At 41.2% G+C, this 18,193-nt stretch overlaps 1 protein-coding gene across 32 annotated transcripts in view; it reads right to left on the minus strand.

Moving 5' to 3' along the window:
* The window catches only part of LOC118715084 (sarcolemma associated protein), a 129,654-nt gene extending 117,482 nt beyond the window's left edge, over positions 1-12,172 (minus strand). For all 32 annotated transcript variants that reach the window (XM_036430749.2, XM_036430750.2, XM_036430744.2 and 29 more), the window contains exon 1: positions 11,332-12,172. In XM_036430749.2, the coding sequence (XP_036286642.1) occupies positions 11,332-11,529 (198 nt within the window). In that variant the 5' untranslated portion in view covers positions 11,530-12,172. The remainder of the gene's footprint in view (positions 1-11,331) is intronic.
* Between the last annotated feature and the right edge of the window lie 6,021 nt (positions 12,173-18,193).

Here is an 18,193-nt window from a genome sequence, read left to right on the forward strand (position 1 = left end):
TCCTATACAATATTTCATGGTGTGTATTAACCGAAGTGTTTACATATTCCTGTCAATGGACATATATCTAGATTACTTCCAATTTTTTTACTATTATTAAAAAATGCTACTATTTAACATGCTTGAACATGTCTCCTAATGCAGATAAAAAAAGTTTTTCTAGAATATATACCTAAGTGAAGAACTGCGGGTACACACAAATTTAACATTATAACAATGTCAAATTGTTTATAAAAATAATTATATAATAGCATAAAATGCTTTTATTAGAAGAGATGTCTTTTAACTCCATGATCTAAAGTTTTCAATTTATGGTACTAGATTAGAAGGTTTAGAAAACAGAAGAGGAAATTAAACCCAAAGTAAGCAGTGAGAAGAATATAAAAAGAACAGAAATCCATGAAAAACAAAAAATAGAGAAAAATCTGCAGGGACCGGTTTGGCTTCAGTGGATAGAGCGTCAGCCTGCAGACTGTAAGGTCCCAGGTTTGATTCTGGGCAAGGGCATGTACCTTGGTTGCGGGCACATCCCCGGTGGGGGGTGTGCAAGAGGCAGCTGGTCAATGATTTTCTCTCATCAGTGTTTCTAACTCTCTATTCCTCTCTCTTCCTCTCTGTGAAAAATCAATAAAATATATTTTTGAAAAATCTATTAAAGATAATTCTTTAACAACTAGTCAAAGTGACAAAGGAAAAAAAGAAAAACGATACAAATTATCAATATTAGAAATGAGGATGTGACAGTAAGTACTACAGAATCTATAGATAGTAAAAAGATAACAAGGTAATGTTATGGTTAATTTTATGCTAAAAAATCCAACTTAATGAAATAGACACATTTCTTAAAAAGATACAAGTTACCTGCCCTAGCCGGTTTGGTCCAGTGGATAGAGCATCGACCTGTGGACTGAAGGGTCCCAGGTTCGATTCCGGTCAAGGGCACACGCCTGGGATGCAGGCTTGATCCCCAGTTGGGGACAAGCAGGAGGCAGCCAATCAATGATTCTCTCATCATTGCTGTTTCTATCTCTCTCCCTCTCATTTCCTCTCTGAAATCAATAAAAGAAATATATTAAAAATAAATAAATCTTTTTAAAAAGATACAAACTACCTAAATTAACTGGAAAAGAACTAAATAGCATGAAAAGCCCTATATCTATTTTTTTAACATGCCTTAAAGTTTAAAACTTTCCCCACACACACACACACACACACACACACACACAAAATACCACACCAAAAACAAAATAAAATACAAACAGATCCAGATGGCTTCATTGGTAAATTTTAACAAGCATTTTAGACTAATCCTTCATGAATAGAGATGCAAAAAGTCTTAACAAAATTTAAACAAATCAAACCTAGAAATGTAAAAGAATAATTCAGTACAATCAAGTGGAATTTATCCCAGAAATGCAAAGTTGATTTAACAATAAAAAATTAATCAACATAACTAATCATATCAACAACAGAACATGAAAGTCCCTATTACTCTAATGCAGTGTTTTTCAACCTTTTTTGGGCAAAGGCACACTTGTTTCATGAAAAAAATCACGAGGCACACCACCATTAGAAAATGTTAAAAAATTTAACTCTGTGCCTATATTGACTATATATAAAGTAATTCTCTTGAATAGGAGTCAAATAAACACAAAGAAAGAATTTTATAATTACTTTATTATGAAATATTAAGTAAACAAAATAGTGAAAAATTATAAAATTCTTGTCTTGTCTGCACCTACGGCACACCAGGCAACATCTCGTGGCACACTAGTGTGCCGCGGAACAGCAGTGAAAAACGCTGCTCTAGTGTCACCCGCACTTGATATTATCCAACATAGTGAATGAGTATAAATGGTATTTTAAGGTTTAAGTTTACAGTTCCCTAGTTATGTTGAACATACTTTGTTTACTTCTCATTCTTACTTCTGTTAAATTCTTGTGTGTCTTTTGGCCATTTTTAAATTGTACTTTTTACTTACTTGGACAAGTCTTTTCTATATTCTGGATACTAATCCTTTGCACATGATGTGTATTATAAATATATTTCCATTGTGTTTTTCATCACATTTTCATTCTATTTTAATTTTAAAATTAAATTTAATATATCTAAACTTATCAGTCTTACTTTAATGTGTGCTTTTTGTGAATTACTTACTATTCTTCTCTACCCTAAAGTCATAAACATATTCTACATCATCTTCTAAGAGACTTTTTAAAAAAAGACAGGTTTGCCAAAACCAGTTTGGCTCAGTGGATAGAGTGTCAGCCTGCAGACTGAAAGGTCTCGGGTTCGATTCTGGTCAAGGGCATGTACCTTGGTTGTGGGTACATCCCCAGTAGGGGGTGTGCAGGAGGCAGCTGATTGATGTTTTCCTCTCATCAATGTTTCTAACTCTCTATCTCTCTCACTTCCTCTCTGTAAAGAATCAATGAAATATATGTATTTTTTTAAAAAAATAAATAAAAAGACAAGTTTTTTCCTGTTTCTATAAATATATTTTTATTGATTTTAGAGAGAAAAGTAGAAGGAAAGCGAGATAGAAAGAAAAATGATGAGAGAAAATCATTGATCAGCTGCCTCCTGCATGCCCCACGCCCACTACTGGGAATGGAGACGGTGTTTTTTTTTAAGTTAGCACTCCTATAATTCCTTTAGAGAACAGTAGTATGTTGGCAATATATTTTTAACTACCTACTAAATACTAGACACCGTACCTTTATTGTAGAGCTACATGGCAGCACAGGCTATTAGAGTGACCTTTAAGACACTTATAGGCTAATGAGGGACAGAATAATATATAATCAGGGTTAAGAACTACTACATAAGTCTTGTGTTTTAAAATATATTTTAACTGAAATTCTGATATAGGTTCTACCACTTAATATCTGTCTCTGACTTGGACATTCCCATGCAATATTTTATACATCATTATCCTTGTAACTTTCATTCTTCATTCAAAATTATAGTATGTAAATGAGTTTATTCCATAATTAAAAATGACAAAAAATATTCCTTGCCCAGCCAGTATGGCTCAATGGTTGAACACTGACTTATGAACCAGGAGGTCATAGGTTGATTCCCAGGGCAAATGCAGCTCAATTTCCAGTGGGTACATGTGGGTGGCAGCCAATCAATGATTCTATCTCATCATTGATGCTTCTCTCTCTCTCACCCTCCCTCCTTCTCTAAAATACATTAAAAATGTATATTAAATACATCAAAACCGCAACCTAGGCATGTGCCATAACTGGAATTTAAATCCACAACTTTTTGATGTTTGGATGACACTCCAACAAACTCAGCCAACCTACCAGAGGCAAAGAAGAAAAGTTTTTTAACAGTGAAAAAACACACTGATGGAAAATAAGCACAGAGGCTATGTAAGAACACCAACAAAAAAATAATAATAAAGAAAATTTATAATAACCACAAGTTATTGAATACTTATTCTGTGCCAGGCATTCTGCTATTATACATAAATTATCATTAAATCTACAGCTATCCTGAGGTATTAGCCTCCTTTTACAAATGAGGAAAACTGAGTCACAGAGACTCCCCAAGGTCACACATCTGGTAAGCAGTGAAGCCAGGATTTCAACTCAGGTAGTCTAACTCCAGAACTTTTAAGCTTTTAGCTACACCACTTCCCCTATGCCTCTGTCAACAATGTTCAACTACCCCCAAAGGTTTGACAGCAGCTCTATTTTCCCCTCCCCAATTCTGTTAACATCTGGGTTTGTATTTCCCAGAATACATCATTCTCTTTTAGGCTTTTATGTCTTAAGCACATACTGTTCCCAAGAGCTGGAATGCCTTGCTCTTTTTTTTATCCATTTAGCAAAGCCCTACTCACCCTTCAAACAGCAGCTTAAAAACAACTTTCTCTGTGAAGCCCTCTTCATTCCTTCCACATTTTCTGCCCCCAATCCTGGGAGAAGGAACACAGTACTCCCTTCGCTCCTTGAAAACAATGATTTCACAGATAGTTCCATTGTTGTATTTACTTGTACTGCAATTATATTTTTTAGTACTATGTACCTACTGGACATTCCACTGCACTGCAAGCATGAGACAGATACTTGTTAAAGATTAAGAATTCATATGGTCCCAGTTTAAGTTCAACTATAACTTAAATGAACATTTTCTTACGGGCAAGACAACATCATTCATTCTTATAATATTTTATTGTATTTTATGTGCCTGCATACACAAAAGATTAATAGTGAGTAAAATTAATGTCTTAAGCTTCTCAGGTTCAGACTGAGACTTTTAAACTGTATTTTTCCAACCATTTCTCAAGTCAGACCTGGAGTCACTTAAGGAGAGGTACGGGACACTGAGGCCAGATGCTACTTTTTGGAAAGATTTTAAGAAAGTCTGAAGCATTTGTATGAAAAAGCCACTGGAAAAAACTTGGGGAGGACCCACAAGTTGGATGGAGCAGGGTCTCAGGCCATCACCAGGGTGGGGGCAAACAGTAATACCCAGGTTTGGAAACTCGATGATGCCTGCAGGCTCTGTGGAGAAAGGGCTTAGCAAAGAATCAATGGCCTCTGCCAGCAAGCACTTCTATTTGCCCCTCCAGCCCTTGCCTTAACGCCAAACAATTCAGTTCTTCTGGGATGTGTCTGGTGCCTTTCAAGTAGCTGCCCCAGTGCTGAAGCTAGAGGGAGTGAGTTCCTCCCTTTAAGAGGAACATCTAGGACCCAGAGAGCCCTCCATCTCACTTAGCCACAATTCCCACTGGTTTTTACAGCTAGAAGTTGTGGGAATTTCTCTTCCTGGCAGTGGAATCCTGTGCTGGGAAGCCTGGTGTGGGGCTGGGAACCCTCGCTCTCAGGTGGACCTTCCCGATTTTTATCTGCCACATTTGGGTGTAGGACCATTCTGTTCCCGATTCTGCTCCTCCTAGAAGAAGTCTCAATGTGACTTCTTCTATATATCCTTAGTTGTAGGATTTCTGTTCAGATAGATTTCAGGTGGTTCTGAATAATGAATGTTCTATAGTTCAGTTGTAATTCTGACATGGTTGTAGGAGGATGTGAGTACAGCATTTACCTATATCACCATCTTGACTGGAAGGCCCCAACAACCAAGATTTTTGAGCACTGGTGTAAACTGTTAATCTACCTGGAGTGGGAGTGACAGAAGCTTGGGCAGGAAAGAGTCTTTAGAACATTTCCACAGCTAACAAATGCCACCATTTTTTTTGATCCAAGTAACTAACATACAATGTTAAGAAACAATCTCATAATCTTTTCACTTAAAACTCTAAATGACAGACACCCTCCTCTCTATTTATCAAAGAGAATAGATACTAAGCTCTAACATAAATACCACTTGAGAAAACCAAATAGGAGCCCAGGAAGGTAAAGATAAATGTAATCTAAGGAATAAAGTCAAATAACTAAATATGGAAACATGTTTTAACTGTATATACTGTCCATATTTTTTACAACTTGAAATAATTAATAAAATATTTCATTAGTTTTTTTCACTACTATGAAAAGTAACACAGAAGGAAATGAATATGTGCTTTGGATATAAAACATGGCCTTCTAAATATGTTTACAATTAATGTGCCTTAAATATAACATGTGTCAAATATGTGACTTTCTCAGACAAAGCAACCCCTCTTAACGACCTTTTAAATTCTGTCACACAAAAAAAAATTAGATATTACCCTGGCCAGTGTATTCAGTGGTTAGAGCGTTGGCCAGAGCACCAAAAGGTCATGGGTTTGCTTCCTGGTCAAGGGCATGTACCTGGGGTACAGATTCAATCCTCGCCCAGGTCAGGGAACATGTAGCAGGCAACCAATCAACATGTCTCTCTCACATCAAAGTCTCTCTCCCCCCACCTCTCTCTCTCTCTCCTTACTTCCTTCCCCTTTCCCTCCCCCTTCCACTCTCTCTAAAAATCAAAGGGGGAAAAATATATTCTCAGGTGAGGATTAACAGAAGAATAAATTAGGTTAAATAAATCTGTTAAAACAAACAAATAAATAAAATCAATTAATGTATGATATGCCATTGTCCCAAAAGCTAAAGCCAGAATCATTGCTGTCATGTTTAGATAAAGGGAGGAAGGAAGAAACTACCTTGGTTGTAAAATTCTGGAGATTCCCTTTGCAATGACTTCCTTGCAATATCCTTGGAACGTGCCATATCTATGTCTTTACTTGAGCAATTCTTCCCACCCAAAACTCTTTCCTTGACTGAAACTATCTCATCCATGAAACTTTCCCTAAAATCTCTCTTTTTGCTAAAGTCCTAATGGATAAGTTAATACACTTGTCTTTTCTCACTTTCTGACATTTAATTATTTTCAATCCTATTGTGATTCTGGTCTATATCCTTACAAAATGACATTATATCTAAACTGTTACAAAGCCTCAGAATAGCAGAGTAGTTAAGAGCTTAGGTTCTAGACATTAGAATCAAGAGTCAGAATACCTCAGTTCAAATCCTAGCTCTACCATTAAATAGCTATGTGAACTTGGGCAAGTAAACCTAATCTAATCTTTCTGTGCTTTAATTTCTTCATAGGGAAAAATAAACAACTATCTTGAGCAGCTATTTAAGAATTAAATAAGTTAACATTTAAAGCACTTAGAAGAGGCATGGTACATACACCACAAATGTTAGTTGACCTGTTACTCATTTTTCCTTGCTCCAGACCTCTCTACATATTATTGTATCACTCTTAAATGGGACTTTTGGTATGTCATTACTCTGCACAGAACTCACCCTGGCTTTCCCGAGCCTGTGGGTCCATGTCCTTAGTTTGGTAATCAAGGCACTCTACAACCTGGCACCACACTATCTACTCAGCTCCAGTTACCCAACATCTACTTTATACAAAATAAAAGGGAACAGACATATAAGGCAGAAACCCTCTCCTACAAGCCCTAACTCGTAATTACAAAAACAAGGCACAAACATAAAACCATCACAAAGAATGGGTGTTCACCATAGCTGCTCTCCAAAAGAACTCTACAATCCAACAAAATTCATTTCTGCAGTATTTGGAAGATGTCAGTCATTAAAAATGATCTGCTTTTGTCTGTTTTATTTCACTCTCATCCCCACCCAAAAAAAAACAACAACACACACACACAAAAACAACCAGAAAGCACTTTTTCGTAACTTGTATCTATCCTTCCCTTGTTTTAAAAAATATAATTTTGATATCAGAGAGGAAGGGAGAGGGAGAGACAGAAAATCAATGATGAGAGAGAATGATTGATCGGCTGCCTCATGCACACTCAACACGGGGGATCAAGCCTGCAATCTGGCATGTGCCCTGACTGGGAATTGAACTATGACTTCCTGGTTCATATGTTAATACTCAACCACTGAGCCACACTGGTCGAGTCATCCCTTATTTTAAAGTCAATTCAAACACTATCATGCTCTTAACATTTTAATTTATATAATACTATCTTATCTCAGTCAACTGTTCTCAATGTGTATAGTCACCCTCTCTAAAATATAAGCTTCTAGAAAGAAGAAATAACAATTTCTTACCAGTTATTGCCAAAACAGATCATATTAGAACAGATGCTCAATAGTAACTGTTGAATTTAAGTAAAAAAGTGAAATTGGAAGTAAACAACTAATACTACTACAGAGAGTGGAAATAGACTGCATACTGTTTAGACCACTGGACTTCTCCTTTCCACAAAGCCTCAAATCCGATGAGGCCATCCAAATCAGAAAAGAGGTAGTCCACTCACTCTCCTTTCTATGTAACCACCATATGGATAGATTCGTTCTTCAGTGATACCTTGAGTCAACAGACATATTACTAATCATTCTATTATCTACCATCTAACCTGAAAAGCTTGACCTCCAAAATGATACATTGAGCCAGCATTCAAGAAGGGCAATATCCAACTGTTACATCCCTAAGCATATGATGTGAGAAAGCCTGTTAAAGTCTACTTTGTGGCAAACTTGTCACTCTTCAACATGCAGGTTTTAAGTACCATAACACATTCCATGAACTTAGCATTAAAAAGTGTGACCTACATTTTCATGTGCCCACATTTTGCAAATTTTCTATAATGAACAGGTAGTACTTGAATAATCAGAAAGTTTCAAATGTTCAGAATTTCTTCCAGATTTTAAGGGACCTCTCATAATGGCCCATGCAGAACACAACCCAATTAAAAATAAATCAAAAAGCCCTAGCTGGTTTGGCTCTGTGGAAAGAGCATCCGTCTGTAGACTGACAGGTCCCAAGTTTGATTCCAGCCAAGGGCACATGCCTGGGTTGTGGGCTCTATTCCTAGTAAGGGGCGTGCAGGAGGCAGCCAATCAATAATTTTCTCTCATCACTGATGTTTCTATCTCTCCCTCCCTCTCCCTTCCTCTCTGAAATCAATAAAAATACATTTTTTTTTAAATAAACCGAAAACAGTCGTGGCCTATGTTTCTCAGTGGTTACAGCATCGGCCCATGCCCAGGAGGGCCGATGGATTTGATTCCCAGTCAAGGGCACGTACCTGGGTTGCAGGTTGGATCCCCAACCCGTCAGGGTGAGTGTGGGAGGCAACCAATCGATGTCTCTCACATTGATGTTTTTTTCCTCTCTCTCTCCTCCCTTCCTGCCGTTCCTCCTTTCCACTCTTTCTAAAAATCAATGGGAAAAGTACCCTCAGGTGAGGATTAACAAAAATAAAATAAATAAACCAAAGGGCATTACCCCAACTTTACCCCTCAGGTAAAATGCCAGTTTGGACAGAGTTCTCAACTTTGTATGTTTCAATTTCAACCTCTACAGCCTGGCCAATAGCTCAGTTGGTTAGAGCATCTACCTGATACTCCAAGTTGCAGGTCAGGGCACATACAAGAAGCAATCAATGAATGTATAAATAAACGGAACAACAAGTGGATGTTTCTCTCTTTAAAATCAATCAATAATTTTTTTTAAATTACCTCTACATATGCCATTACATGAAAGAAACTTTCATATGCAAAGAGCTACCTAGATCGTTCCTCTCCCTCCACCCCCAAACACCCTCCTCCCTAAGTACATAGCCTTTAATAATGCCCAGGAAAAGAGTGCTAAGTGATTTACAAGATTATCCCAATCCTCAAAACAAAAGGTACCACTATTATCCCCAGAAGAGAAAACTGAGGCTTAGAGATTTTTTTTTTTTTTTTTTGCGGGGAGGAGGGGGGGGGGTTGCCTGAGGAGGGATTCTTGTATTGTACAAAAAAGTTTTCTGGGAATGGCCCGGGGACTTTTGATATGAGACAATTACAACAGAAATCCTCAAACTAGAAATTTCACAGAGAAAACAATAAATGATATTTGGTCAAACTGTGGATTTTCTTTAGAACTGTGTACCTCATAATATCTGGTATATAACAGATGCTCAATAAAAACCAGTCTGTTCAAATTTAAATTTAAATAGTTAATTCCTAAAATAATTTAACTAGTTTAGGTGGTACAATAGCCAATAATTGTATCTACACCTAAAGTAATATTCTGAGTGTTGGCTAATAAAGCAGCAATAAAAAGGAAAAATGGCAGAAATTAGTTGTGTATCCTTTAAGGATAAGCTTTTCTAATAACAAATTCCACTTAAAATTTTAACATGTCATCGCAATTTACACAATAAACACTCACTACTGACCTATTCTTAGTCATCTCAAAATAACCTAGCCAGGAAAAGCACTGTTCATGCAATCACTGGTTTTCAAATAAGTAAAACAAAATAATCTGAGTCTCCTTAGAATATTGGGTCAAAGTAAAGAATGTGCATGTTTAGAGTATGTATTTTAAGCACACCTGTAATCTGTTTAAATTGGGCTATAACTAATTTAAAAAGGCAAAAATGTAAAAGCTGATTGAGTTAAGGCCCAAGCAATTAACTGATGTTTGAATCTGATTGATGGAAGGATGAGTTCTGTGAATATTCACTTTAAATAATCTGTGAAATCTTTCAGGCACCCAAAGTTTAGTTTCCAGGGATGAAAAATATGTCTGTTCCACAGGTAAAGTACCTGATGTCACACAGAAAAATTAATAAACTTTTCAGTTCTCATCCTACACAAAGATTAGGATAAAGGTATTATGCAAGCACACAGCACTTGGGCAATTTTTTCCTCCTTTCTCTGGAAAATGATTTATATAATTCCTTAATTCAGTAGCAACAGAGTATTACTTTCTTCCTTTTGAGACTCGGATTTCTTTTATTTCAAAACACTACTCCTGAAGATTTAAATTCTTTAAAAAAAAAAAAAAGACTTAATCATTTTAGTCAAAAAGAGGGACCAAAAGTCAAGAGGTGAAACCTGAGATATTATTATTAGTCTTACATAACTTGCTCTAAGTTGGAACTGATTCTGTAGCTGAACTAAAATCTAAGGTTTAAGCACAAAGACGAGCTCTTCAGTACATTCTTTACATAAACAGTTTAAAAATTGAAAAGGTCTTTATTTTTCTCCTCGAATTCTTAAAATATAGTACTCACATGTATAGTATTAGGGTGCTAACATAAAAATGATAAAATGCTCACACTTGCACTAGTCCTATTGCATCTAGGTAATGAAATAATTGATAGAATTGAATATAATTTCAAAAAATAATTTCCTAACACTGACCTTTAAATATAGCTTCTGTAAGTATGCATAAAATATTTTTAATAAGTGCTGCAGGCAACATCAAAAAGTGACTTCCAAAAACAATAGGAATAGGTTCATGCAACTTGCAAAAGAAACTCTGAAAATGCATTTAGTTGTTCATGCCTAATTAAACTGGCTTCGATAACTGCAAATTTCTCACGGGTATACATAGCAAATCTTTCAAAATCTAACTTTACACCAATGAATGTCTTTACTAGACAGGCCCTGATCTAAACTCAACTAAAAGCCACATTAAGTGCATTTCACCAATGAGATAATTGAGCCCCACTGTAATAATGGTCACGGATTCCCTGCATTGCTTTGGGAACTGTTGCTTGCTTAATCAAGCTCTCAACTGCAAATTCACCTTTCTAAAAAGACTGAAAACAAAATGATAAGTTTCACTATCTAGTTTTCCGAACCAAACTAGGGTTTGGGATTTCACTGGGAATGACCACATTATCAAGATGCCATCGCCCTCCCAAGGCATTTAATTACAATACCTTCTCTGTTTTCCATTCAACCACCTCAATTAAATTTCCACTAGAACCAGACACACAAAAAGTTGATTCCGTGGCCTTGCTGAAAAGTCTCCTCTGGATGCAAACCCTGGGATCCCGCATGCATTATACAGAAAGAGCAAAGGGAAACAAAACAAATAATGACTGTTAAACAATGTTGTGACATTACCTTGCCCGTCTTGTGATCAAACCAGACCAGAGCATGATTCCTTGACAGCACTTTGCAATCAAAGGTAGCATTATTCTGCGCGGGTCGACAGCGGGCCACGGAGCGGCCGATTTTAATGGGCTCGTCCAGGTAGACATGACGCTCCTGAAACGGGTGCGAGTTCGGGCGGCAAGTGAAGATGGCCAAGGCTGACGGCATCGAGGACAGACTGGGGTGTCCCTCCTACCGCAGGACAAAGGAGTTCCACCGGATCCGGACTGCCCTTCTTCACAAGCCTACAGCCCTATCCTCCCCAAAATTCTGTATTAAAACAAACTGCGCATGGTCTGAGCATAACCAGTGGACATCAACAACTCTTCACTGGAGTGAGAAGACGAGCCAGCGCCAGCCCCATCACCTCCTCTCAAACCCAGCACCGCCCTGATGACAAAAAGTCCCCAACTGGCAGCTCTCAATCCATCTTCTTCCTTGGGAAGGAAAGGCTCACACATCGGACAGCGTCGGCCAAGAAAACTCCTGGAAGACAGTTTGGGGACTGGAGGTGTCCAGGCAGATGAGTCACACGCCAATTCTTGCGTTTGGTTTGGGATCGCGGCCGCTCTCCCCCCTCGGTGGCGGAAATGTTGCGGCACTGCAGCATGAAGGAAGGGTCGGTTCGCTGCGACCAGCAAGGTCCCTTCGGGGCGAAGAGCGGTGCGGCCGAGCTCCGCTGGGCGGCCACCACCCGTCCTGGAGAGGGCTTCGGCCGTGAGAGGGCGGGAGGGGTCCGAGAGGGTCTAGACCGCCGGCGGGACGGTCCGCATTGGCCCCCGATGCGCGGAGGCCGCCGGGAGATGACACGGGGTCCCCGGACCGCACAAGCCGCGACGGCTGGTGGCCCGGGTCCTCGGCACGAGGAACGGGGGGACTCGCGGCGGAGGCGCGGGCGGCGGCCGAGTGGAGGACTCCCGGGCACCTGGCGGGCGTCCCCGCGACCAGGGCGGGGATGCGGACCGAGCTAGGCACGACCCCGGGGAGGCTCGGGGGGGAGTCTCCGCCCGCAGGAAGTTGGTCCCTGGACTCCGGGCTCCGGGGCAGCGCACCGGCCGCCTCTTCTCAGGGTCGCCCCCGCGAGGGTCTCATCTCAGGGACGGCAGCAGCCGCGGCTCCCGGCGGACGAGGCGATGGGGGAGGGAGGCTGGCCCCGCGGCCGGGGGACAGGCCTGGAGGCCCCGGGCTGGGTCCGCCGCAGCCTCCGCCACTCGGGGCGGGGGACACACGCTCAGGCTGCGCCCGGCGAGGCAGGAAACTTTCCGACCTGGGAGGGAAACACCACAACAAACGGCCGTCAAGCGCCGGTGCCCGCCCGCCCCGGCGCTCGCCCGCCTCAAAGCTGCCCCCCGCCCAGCCCGCACCCCTGCCCCGAACTCGCCGACCTCTCCGCGGGCGGGCGGCGGCGATGTGAAGGCCGGACGCCGCGACAGGTCCCGCTGCCCCGGCCCCACCGCCACCTCAGCTTACCTTGCCAGCGCCGGCCGCCATAGTGACTCTGACTGAAACCTACCCGGTGCACCGCCGCGGGAACGCGCACCCTTCAAGGGCCCTCCTACCCCTCCGGCGCGCCGTAGTCCGCGCGTCACGTGACCGACGCCGCGGGCGCCATGCTGGTCGCGGGCAGGAAAGAGGGCAAAGCTCATGTTTAACCAACCAACCTCCAGGCGCCATCTTAGTTAAGGGCCGGAAGTTTCAAGTGAGGGGACTTTCTTTGCTGTACGACCATGTTGGTTAAGGGCAAGAAAGAATTTGACCCATCGCAGGGTTTTATAAGCTAAACGTGCCAACTTCCTACTTTACCATCTTGGTTGAGAAGGCACCAACTTTAACCAAAAAAATTTTTTTTAATATATTTTATTAATTTTTTTTTTTTTACAGAGAGGAATAGAGAGAGGGATAGAGAGAAACATCGATAAGAGAGAATCATCGATCAGCTGCCTCTTGCACACCCACCACTGGGGATGTGCCCACAACCAAGGTACATGCCCTTGACTAGAATTGAACCCGGGACCCTTCAGTCCACAGGCTGACGCTCTATCCACTGAGCCAAACCGGTTTTGGCACCAAATTTTTAAAAAAATATATTTTATTGATTTTTTTTTTTTTAACAGAGAGGAAGGGAGAGGGACAGAAAATCTGAGACATCGACCAGCTGCCTCCTGCACACACACATACACACACACACACACACAGACAGACACACACATACACACCCCGATGTGCCCCCAACCAAGGTACATGCCCCTGACCAGAATCAAACCTGGGACCTTTCAGTCCACAGGCTGATGCTCTATCCACTGAGCCAAACCTTTCTGGCGACCAACTTTAACCAAAGTTTATTCACTGTAGCCCTCGTTGAAAATACTAAGGAGCAAAGAGAGCAGGCCCGCCAGAGGAGGTGTTATTAATAGCCACCTTATCTGTGGGCAGTACAGTGTCCCCTCAGCTGCCTTGGGTGTCAGCAACCCAATTTCCACAGGTCCTGGACTGTGTGTGCCCAAGGTGAGAGGCCGTTCTCCCCTGAGAAAGTCTTCATTGTGTGTGGTGCCCAGAGAAAAACTTTCTCAGCCACTAATTCCATCTCAATGGGCCTATCATGTTCCCCAGGACTCCAAGGCAGGTTCTGTCCCCAGAATGAGTGATTTAAACAAGTTTAAAATCACGTTGCTTCCAGAGAGAGGTCGAACAATTTCCAATATGGAAAAAAAAAAAAAAGGTTATTTCCAGCACTCATAATATTAAGGTATATGATTGCTCTCAAGAAGGAGAAATTGCAAAGCCTTAAAGGAAATTTCAGGAAAAAATGGTGGGACCTAACCTGTTTGGCTCAGTCGATTGAGCATAGTACTGAGGGGTCCCAGGTTCGATTCTGGTCAAGGGCATGTACCTGGGTTGTGGGCACATCCTCAGTGCGGAGTGTGCAGGAGGCAGCTGATCAATGTCTCTTCTCCCTTCCTCTCTGTAAAAAATTAATAAAATATGTTTGTTTATTTGTTTGTTTGTTTTTTAAAAAAAGAAAAGATGGTGGGAAGGAACCTTACTCATTTTGAATCAATGATGGCTTTACCCTATTCCATTGACAACAGACTCTACCACTTGACCTTGAGCAACTTTCCAAACGTTTTCAAGCCTGGTTTTCTCATCTATAAAATGGAGATAATTCATAACTCACCTATTATTATTAGAATTCAAGGTGACAATCCATGTTACTCAATAAAGAGTAAATATTATTCATTTCAATACTTATATATAGGGTTTGGTCCTGTTCTAAACTTTGTGCTGAGCCCTGGGGACATGTAGGTGAACAAAACCTCAACTTCTGCCCTCTGAGGGCATATATGGGTATTATGGAATAGGGGTGAGAATATAGATGGATGACAAACAGAGATAACCACTTTGATATGACCAGGGCTAAAAAAAATGGAGGCAAGCACAAAAAAGGGCTCAGGGGCAGCCTTGTAGGGAAAGGAAGGAGAGTAGATAACCACAATAAATATGATATTTGATGAATAGTTTAATAAATTCCAAAAAAGAGGGACTATCATGAAAAGGAATAAGGTTATTTGAAACAGTGGACCAATATCCCAGCTCCTAATATTTAATTCTTGAATGAAAATTATATATTGTTACTCATTATTACAGGATAAAATAGGAGTGCACAAAGTGGAGAAAATAATATGCTTTAGATTATAAAGAACTTGTATATTTTTTAAAGGTATCATTAATTCAGCAAATATTTATTGAACTGTGTTCAACATACTTTATTATAGAGAAAAATAAGGATATGTTGAAAAGTTTTAAAATAAGAGGATGACATGGAACAAATTGACAAATTTCAGAGGGGAAGCAGGGGTAAAGGGTTGTGAGGGGAGTGATTAACAAGGGAACTTATATGCATAGATGCATAACCCATGGACACGGACAATAGAGTGGTGAAGGCCTGGGAGGAGCAGGTACAGGGTGGAGGGGGTCAATGGGAAAAAAACAACAACACACACACAAACAAAGGGAACATCTGTAATACTTTCAATAAAAAGATAATTTTAAAAAAATAAATAAATAAAGGAAAGAATAAAATAAAGGGATGAAATGTTTTCATTTCGGTTAACTTTTAGGCTTATGTGCAATAAAGTAATACAGGTTCCTGCACACATTTCTTTTCTTTTTTCTTTTTTTAAAAAAATATATTTTTAATTGATTTTTTACAGAGAGGAAGAGAGAGGAATAGAGAGCTAGAAACATCGATGAGAGAGAATCATTGATCAGCTGCCTCTTGCACACCCCCCATTGGGATGTGCCAGCAACCAAGGTACATGCCCTTGACTGGAATCGAACCCAGGACCTTTCATTCCGCAGGCTGACTCTCTATCCACTGAGCCAAACCAGTTTCAGCCCTGCACACACTTCTAAAGAGTACTCCACATCAATTTATAAGTTGTTTATGCATTCTTCCATTCATTCATTCTATAAATATTTAATTGAATGCCTACTGGGAAATACAATAGATACTTTGAAAGGCTCTGGAAATACAACAATGAAAAGAAGAAGAAAAAAGACTCCGTTGAGTTGCTCACAATTTAGTTGATGACACAAAAAAATCATTGCCATAATAAGTATATCAAGAGTAATGGGACCTCCAGTCAGGATGGTGGCAGAGGTAAATAAAGTGCTCAAATCCTCCCACAACCACATCAAAATTACAACTAAACTACAGACATCATTCAGTAACACCTGAAATCTACATGAATAGAAGTCATACAAAGGGGATTTAAAGATGAAGCCACATCAAGATTGGAAGGAGGGAAAGAGACAAGGAACAGGCTGGTCCCACACCCACATGTGGCAGATAAAAATTGGGAGGGATATCTCTGCTGCAAAGGTTCCCCCTGAGAGCAAGGGGTCCCAGCCCCACACCAGTCCCCTAAGCCCACAGTTCCAGGGCCAAAAAGAGAAATCTCCATAACTTCTGGCTATAAAACCCAGCAGGGATTGAGGCTGAGTGAAATGGAGATCTGTTGGAGTCCCACACAGATCCTCTCAAAAGGCTTGTGCACATACTTACTCTGACTCCTTCCCTCTGAGCTCCAGCTCTAGGATAGCAGCTGGAAAGGCACCAGAGATATATGGGGAGGAACTGAATTGCCTGGCATCAGGTTAAAAGATGGGGGCACCTTTCCCCCAAACAAAAGTACTGACAGAGGTCATTATTATTTTAATTAGCTCTCCCAGCATAGAGCTGGCAGGTGGGAGAAATATCTGAATCTTCATCAACCTGATTATCATCGATCACCTTACCTTGGTGATTCCCTGAGACCCTGCCCCACCAAACTCGTGGGCCCACCCAAACTTGATTTCCAGTGGCTTTTCCATAAGAATGGCCTATCTTGGCTAATGCTTCAGACTTTCCTAAAATCTCTAAAACAAACAAACAAACAAACAAATCTCTAAAACAAACAAACAAATCTCTAAAACTCCAGCATCTGGAATCAGCATGACCTGTACCTCTTGCTAAGTGTCCCAGGCCTGGCACTAGCCAACCTTCACAGCTTGGCCTCTCCTGGGTACCCTTAAACCCAGCACAAATAGCAGCCATCTCAAGATTGCTTTGTAGCTTAAGCCAGCGGGTCCCAGTCAGGACACAAGTGGTGACTGACCTTGGGTTGCACCTTCTGGGAGACCCCCAGAGGCAACACACTTGGGGGGCAGCTTAGACTATGTTGAAGCACCATTCAACCAGTAACTCACTCAAGGGGCAGACTCAGCGAGCACCAGAGGTGCACTGAAGTAAGACCTGCTATGTGGGTGGGCCCCCGCCCAGCTGATATTGCACAGTAGTAGGTGGTTACAGCCAGTCCTTGCAGCCAATGGGAGTAAATCCCTTCCACTGATGTGCCAACAGCAATCAAGGATCAATTACAACAGGAGTGCCCAGCATAGGTGATGTGGGAGGCTGTGCCTCTCAACCCTACAGGACATCTACTACATTAGGACATTCTACCAAGCCTGAGAGAGGCAGCAGTTCCACCTAATACGTAAAAACAAACACAAAGAGGCTGCCAAAATGAGGAGACAAACGTCCCAAATGAAAGAACTGAACAAAACTTCCAGAAAAAGAGAACTAAACAAAATGGAGATAAGAAGTCTGCTAGATGCAGAGTTCAAAACACTGGCTATGAAGATGTTCAATGCACTTAATGAAAACTTCAACAGAATAAAAGAGGGCATGGAAACCATAAAAAGAACCAGTCAGAAATGAAGTCACAAAACCATAAAAAGAATCAGTCACAAAATGGCAGTACCCAGTCCCCTCAGCCCTGCTGGGGTGGCAGGCATGCAGCAAGTCCAGGCCTACCCCTAGGTGGGCCCAACCTTGCCGCATGCCTGCCTCAGGAGTCCCCCAGACCCCTCTGCCTCCCAGACGCCCAGTGTTGGCCTGAGGTAAGGCAAGCCTGGAATGGCAGCAGCCCAGCCCCCAGGGCTGGCTGAGGCTCAGGTAACCAGGGCCAGCTGAGGCTTGCACTGCTGGCAGTGGCAGTAGCAGAGGTATGATGGAGCATCACCTAGCCTGATCTCCACGTGGCCTCTGGTCCCTGAGGGCTCCCACACTGAGAGGGCAAGGCCAGGGCTGAGGGACCCCCCCCTCCAGAGCATGAATTTTCATGCACCTGGCCTTTACTTTGTATATATAGAAACTTGTTCATAAATATGGAAACATAAGTGTCACTTTATAATCAGTTCTACTATAATACCTCTTAAAATTAAACAAACAGAATAGGCGTTTTTTCCGCAAGAAAATTTGGGATGGGTGAGTAGTCTGGCTGCCTTTGGA

This window comes from Pipistrellus kuhlii, unplaced genomic scaffold (genome assembly GCF_014108245.1).
Source record: "Pipistrellus kuhlii isolate mPipKuh1 unplaced genomic scaffold, mPipKuh1.p scaffold_m20_p_11, whole genome shotgun sequence".
In the NCBI taxonomy this organism is placed as follows: domain Eukaryota; kingdom Metazoa; phylum Chordata; class Mammalia; order Chiroptera; family Vespertilionidae; genus Pipistrellus; species Pipistrellus kuhlii.